This window comes from Sturnira hondurensis, unplaced genomic scaffold (assembly GCF_014824575.4).
Source record: "Sturnira hondurensis isolate 20B ecotype Veracruz unplaced genomic scaffold, ASM1482457v3 Scaffold0007378, whole genome shotgun sequence".
Lineage (NCBI taxonomy): Eukaryota > Metazoa > Chordata > Mammalia > Chiroptera > Phyllostomidae > Sturnira > Sturnira hondurensis.
In genome coordinates, this window is record NW_028080009.1 from 460,254 (window position 1) to 467,234 (window position 6,981).

At 39.9% G+C, this 6,981-nt stretch overlaps 1 protein-coding gene across 1 annotated transcript; it reads right to left on the minus strand.

The window, feature by feature from the left end:
• Positions 1–2,920: 2,920 nt before the first annotated feature.
• LOC118990829 (olfactory receptor 52N4-like) lies at positions 2,921–3,874 on the minus strand. The gene has a single exon (XM_037051621.1). It carries the CDS (start codon positions 3,872–3,874, stop codon positions 2,921–2,923), a length of 954 nt encoding a protein of 317 aa, XP_036907516.1.
• Positions 3,875–6,981: the final 3,107 nt, after the last annotated feature.

Here is a 6,981-nt window from a genome sequence, read left to right on the forward strand (position 1 = left end):
GGCAGAGGAAAGATTTTAAGCAAAAGAGTGAGACACATCATAATCTTATGCTGGGAGTGTGGGAAAGCATGAAGCATGAATACTGTGAGACCTGTAGAAAACAAATACAGTGATCTCTCAAGAGGTTCAATGATAAGCCATGATAATAAACATGAGGTAGAAACCTTTGGGGGTAAAAAAAAATCAAGAATATAAAAAATGTCAATGGTTCATTCACATGAATACAGAAGTCATTACAAAATCATGGATGGCCAAAAATACCGTACAAGATACTGACCAAGTCATCATTTAATGAGAAAGAGCAACCAGGAGATATAGCCACAACTGGGAGAGGTAGTGCATAAAATATATGAATGACATAGACATCAAAAGCAACAATCTGTGTTTGCTTGCTGGACTGTTTTACAAGAAAAAAGTGAAAATTGAATTTGGGAACAAGAACAGTGAACTTACTACTAAACCAGAGAAAAAAAGGTATCATAAAATGAATGGTCCCCAGTTAAGAGAGAGTATAAGATTTTCATTAGAAAAAAAATGGGAATAATGAGAACATCAGCTGCATTTGCATTTGTGGGTATTAAATGAGTTTATTGCAAAGCTTTATTTTCAAGGGCTCACAGTACCATGGAGTAAGAGCTGCACAACGGAACAACTCATGTTATCAAGAGTTAATGCATATTCAGACTAAGATTGTTCAGAGTTAGTTTGGCCAAAAGTACCTAGACATCTCTCAGCCCATTGGTGCTACCCACCACTCATCCTCCATCCATTGAAGAATTTTCCTCTGTAGTCCTGTCACTGCTCCCCCTCTCCTGCAGATCTTTCTTCTACTTCAATCCATGAAGCACAGACAAAAGTTGGTGGGGGGGCCACTTTTGCCCTTTCTTTGAAGAGCTAATTTCTTACTACTAATATTGAAAATTGATAGCTCACAGAGGAAAAGAGGATCATTGAATATGACATAGAGCAGGAGCTGCTTAGGGAAAGATTGAGGCAGACTCCCCCTAGGTACCAAAAGTTTAGCCCTGACACTCCTCCTACCCACCCAATAACCCAGGCCATTTGTCTTCTAAGCCCTGATCATTTATAATATTGCTTCAACCTGACCGCACCCATGTCTCATTATTGCTCATTATCCCCTTTAGAAAATTAGTCCTCTAGGACTTGGAACCAATCTCTAACAAAACACTATCACATTTTAACATAATTTCTATATTTTCAAGATCATTTCATCATCACACTGATAGCCTGATAAATACTCAAGATAAGGAAGAAAATATAAAGAAAAGATGAGCAAATGAGGGGTGGAGAAAAGCAAATATTATTTTCTTTTTGTTCTGCGCTTACACAAAGCAGTGAGTCTGCATTGTAAGAATAACTATGACCTCTGGTGAGTCTGCAGTGTCCAAAATACCACCAGTTGAGATTACACCATTTGAAAAGACTAAGCTAAAGAGGTGTTAGTTATGGCGACAGCAGTGAAAACAAGTGTGTTAATGGTGATTGTAATTGCAACAGTAATTTTGTGACAAATTATTTCATTTTCCCAATAAAAGTTTATGGAGTGCCTACTATCATACACTTTGGAAATTTATGTATTCATTTATTCAAAACACATATGTCAATGTAACCGGTGAGGCAATGTGCTAGAATGACAGTTCATTAAATAATGAGATTTATTTATTGAACATGAATCTATTGAGTACCTATTAGGTAGCAGGTTAAGAATACAATACAATTCAACATTTAGTAGAAATGGAAGACAAAGATCATTCAACCAATCATTATATATAATTCTAAATTGTGATGAATAATAAAATAAATGTACACAGAGCTCTCAGCTCAGAAAACAACTGACTGATCTACTTATAAAAATCTTCAGGGAGGTGAAATTTGAACTGAAGTTCAAAATGAGTAGGCACATGGAGGATAAAGATAGAAATGGGCATTCACATCAGAGAGAACACAGACTACCATGGCTGGAAGATGCAGGGACATTTAAGGAACTAAAGAAGGGTGTTTATATATTAGGAATACATAACAGTCAATATATTACCAGAACATGTAAATACTTAAAAATAAACATACTAAAGTGATTGGTAAGAACAAAAGGAAAATGGGCAAGAGTATTAGGAATGAAGACAAAAAAGGACACGCAAGAGTTAAAACAATAATTGTGTGTGCAATAAACTTTAACTCAAGTATGTACCTGAGACTAAAAGTGAAGAAATAAAAGAAGTTTTATGATTCTCAGAGCACAAAACTACATACTACTAAAGGAGTCATAGAGGGTCATCTATCTCAAAAACAGCCTGAAAAAAGTATATGGAATAAATAACTAAACTTTAGCTGCAATTTTGGAGTGAGATGGAACATGAATATATTGGTGTTTCTCTTATAAGCAGAAAACTCTGAAGTATCTCCCTGTTTTCAAACCCTGTTTCTGTGATGCCAAATTTGTTTCTATGAAAGAGCCTCTCTTCTCCCACCAGCTTGCTATGTATCAATCAGTGTCATGGTGGTAGGAAATGTCCTGTTTTCCTATGTTTAAAATGTATACCCAATTCATTTCTCCCTGAACTCCTAAGTCACTTGGTTTGTGTTCATCAAATTTCTAATTGTTTCTTAATCTCATAAAGCATTTCTCTTGTGAACACAAGTAAATCATAAGCTTTTAGGGAAAAAGAGTATTAAAAATTAGTCACTGATTGATCAATTAAGATACTTCAGTCTCTCTCAATTTTCTGTCACAATATCTAAACAGTGCAGGCCTCAGAAGAGATTTCCCAACTTCCAAACAGGACAACTTTATTTGCTTCTCTTCACCATACCCACCAGGCAAATAACCTGTGCTGTGGGTCTCCCACTCCACAGGGGGTGGTCACCCTGGCCCCTGAGGTCTAGATCATGAGAATTATACTCAGGTGGGGTCAATTCTCTTGGGGGTTAGAATTTTAAACAGTTGGTCCCTGATCTGCTTGGTCTTGATGCCATACACAATGGGGTCAAGTGCAGGGGGGAAAAGCAAGTAGAAATTGGCAAGGATGACCTTGGTAGCAGAGGCTGTGGGTGGGCCAAAGCGCTGCATGACCACAGAAAGAAAGCCTGGTCCATAAAAAAAAAGGATGACACAGACATGAGCCATACATGTGCTACTCGCTTTAGCACGTGCGTCGGGTGAGGGAAAATGAATTACAGTCCTCACAATCTGCCAGTAGGTATAGGCAATAAAGGACACATCCCCCACACCAAGAAAGATTGCCACAGCAAAGGCATAGAGGTTATCCACGGTCGTGGCCCCACAGGCCAGCTTCACCACTGCCATGTGCTCACAGTAGGTATAGGCAATTGTGTGGGAGCCACAGTAGGGGAGCCGATGGGCCAGGCTTGGAAAGGATATGGTCAACCCCACACCTCGCAGTACCACCACGCCTCCAATCTTGGCCACAACAATTGGGGTAAGAATGGTTGCATAACGCAGTGGGCTACAGATAGCCACAAAGCGGTCCAGGGCCATGGCCACCAGCACTCCTGACTCCATGGCAGAAAATGCATGGATGAAGAACATCTGGGAAAGACAGGAGTGGAAGCTAATGGCTGTAGCACCAAACCAGAAAATAGCCAGCATCTTAGGCAAAGTGGAGAGGGAAAGAACCAGGTCAACAAAGGAGAGCATGGCAAGAAAGAAAAACATGGGCTGGTGAAGGCAACGTTCTGTTCGAATAAGAAAAAGCAGAACGCCATTTCCCGTCACTGCCAGGAAGAACATGCAGCAAAAGGGAAGTGAGATCCAAATATGGACAGCAGTTAATCCTGGAATGCCAGCCAAGAAGAAACTATGTGGGAAGAGATAAGAATTATTGAGAAGAATCATGGTGATCATCTCACTTAGGAGCAAAGAATTACTAGAAAAAAATAAAAAGCAGGTTAAATTCAATTATATGGGGGTTGGAAGCTCAAAATATAAGGTCTCACAAAAACCACCATCACCATCATTCTTTCCTCATAGTTCTCAGAAAACACTCAGAAATAATTTTCAGCTTAGTCAATCTTTCTGCAAGATCTCCAAATACAGAAGAGGAAAAAGACAACTTGGTCCATTGAAAAATGCACTGGACTAGAAGATCAGACCAGGTCAGATATCTTAATATAGCTCTTACCTGGAGCAATTCACATAACCTAATTTCAGTAAATGCTCAGGAACTTATGTTACATAAAAATGCTTCCTCTCATGCTCAGATTTCCAAGTTCTGAATGTTGGTGCTAAATTTAATCAACACTGACCCCTAGTATACCACTAACTTTCATATGAATCCACCCAAAATCTTAACATCTGCAAAATTCCTTCATTTGGAGATATCTCACTCACCAAACTTCACTGCTAAGTTACAGAATACATGGTCTTTGAGGACTCCAATAATAATCAGATTCTTCCTTGGATTATTGTCCAGTCATTTCACAAATGCATATCTTATTCCCCTAGTATCTAAATGGCTGTCTGATTTCACCACCTCCTGCATCTCCCTCTTCTTCAAGGTGCTGTTGTACAGGGGTAGACACAAAGTTCAGAGCTGTGGTGATCTGGAACAAACAAAAGCTCTTGGTAATAACAACCATGTGAAAGCCAAAAAATTTTGTATCACAGCCACATTATTAAAAACAGGATAGAAAATAGGAAGATATTTCCTCCAGTGTCATGTTCCATGTAATCACAGAGTGTATGAAATTATTCAGATTCCCAACATATACTATGCCCAAATCATCATTTTGCAGGTTAGAAAACTAAAGTCTAGAAAAAAGTCATGAGCCAACATCCCAGACCTATTTTATATCACAATCAGACAGGAACTTACATTTACTGATCCCTGAACTGGAAGGTTACCATCCTGTCTCCAGGTCAGCAGTGACTGCTGCAGGGCAAAGGACGAACATCCAGGGCCTGTGGCCGAAAGTAAGCAGTGGAGGAATCAAATAGCTAAAGAATGATTTAGGCATTACATGATCCCCAATACCTGCTAATACCTCCAAGACCACAATTCTTTCATGTGAAAGAAAAACACAAGGGCGCACAGAGACCTAGGTCAGGGCCTGAGAGGACTTTGCGTCATAACATAAGTGACTCATATTTCAGGCAGAAAAGTTGCAACTGAGTTGATCTCACAATTCCCATTGAAAAACAGAAAAAGGTCTCTAAACATGAGGGAAAGAAGCAGAACTTGGTCTAGAAGCATAGTCCATAGCACAACTTTATAAGAGCCAAGGGATTATTGCCCATGCCTTCAACCACAGCTGCTGAGGAGGCTATATGATGACAGCAAAAGGCGTGAGGGCTGGGAAGGTGGGAGAGTTGAGTGAACCTACAGCTCTGATGTCATGGAACAAACTCTGGACTAGACCCTGATTCAAGTAACAGTTCTGCCATATATCAGCTGTGTGGCTTTAAGCAAAGCATCTAACCATTTTAAGCCTTAGATTCCTCACAGGTGAAATGAATGTACAAAAACCTACCTCACAGTATCATTGTGAGAATCCCGTGAGAGCTGTGTGTAAATTCTTTATCAAATGCTGTGAAAATAGTATTATTTTCACTGAAGTATAAGAAATAAACCATGCATTAGGAGAACTCTGTTTAAGAAAAAGAGAAAATTTAGAGATTCATCAATGATGCATTTGAGTTAAGAAAACATAATAGATTCATCCTATGGGAAGATGTCTGTAGCATAGTAACCTGCAGCAACCCAGTCAAAAATACTGTATCCTCCCTAACACTGTTTTCATCTTCCCTCCCAATCACATGTTCCTCAGCACCCCCAGAATATATTATTGGGTGGGGAGGTGGAGGGTGTCAAGAAATGTGGCTCTGATCACCTGAGCATCTGCTTCAAATTACATGCAAAGCTGACCAAACTTAAGACTCAGCCCACCTTTTGGAACATAACAGTGCCTTCAAAACAGTGTAAGAAATAATTACATCTGATGTCCCATCTATGCCCTCAGGACTCAGCAAATGTTCCTCATTATAATCTTATATATATTAAGGAAAAGTCTGCCTCAGTAAGCTCAGCTCCTCTACTTCTCATCATGGAGGCAGGTAAAGAGAGGTAAAGGGTCCTGGAACCATAGCAATCTGACACTGACTTAGGTGCCTCCATAAATGTTTCCCTGTAATTCACTCTATGGGCTTCAATGAGGAGCAGATTTATAAATAACTGGCTATTGAACGGGGACAAGAAAAATGTTTACCTCCTTTAGAGGAAGGAATTCTCATACATCTGGGCCCCCCTCTTGCCTGTATCTGTATACAATGAAAGGTCCAATTAGACCTCAGATGATGTACAGAGTATTGGCAGTATTTCTAATTTTCCATAATGATATCAAGACCCGGTATTTCTGCCCCACACAATCAGATTATTCAGATCTGTGGAGGTTGGAGTAAAGCTAATTTGTGATGGAGCCTGTATGTATCTCTTTTCTTTGAGCCTACCCTTTGCAATTACTCACCAAAGAGCTTCACTTGTTTACCTACAGATGGATGAGAAATTAAGCTACCAGTCAGGTCCTAAGAACAGGGTATTTAATAGGCACCTTTTCAGGCACTGCCTGTAGGGATCCAAAGTGAAGCTTCTACCACCCAGACACCAATTAGTACTTCTGTATCTTCTTCAAACAAAGGTCTAACAATATCTCTTCCTCTTATTGGGGCCACAGGGAACAACACCAGCAGGGAATATTTTGAACAACATACTCTAGGGTGCCATGTCAAGAGAGTGCCAAGGTCATGCTATCGGGAGCAGGGAGAGGCTTCCTGAAATGGGGAATGGGATCACCTGGTTTGATGGCCAACCAAGATCTGATCCAAGAAGGATGAGGAAAGAAGTAATAGATGGGGAGGAGCAACACCAAAACCAGCACACAACATTACCCCAATGACCCCTGTGATACAAGTGGAACCATGAGAGGAAGAATGGATCAATAAGTAGG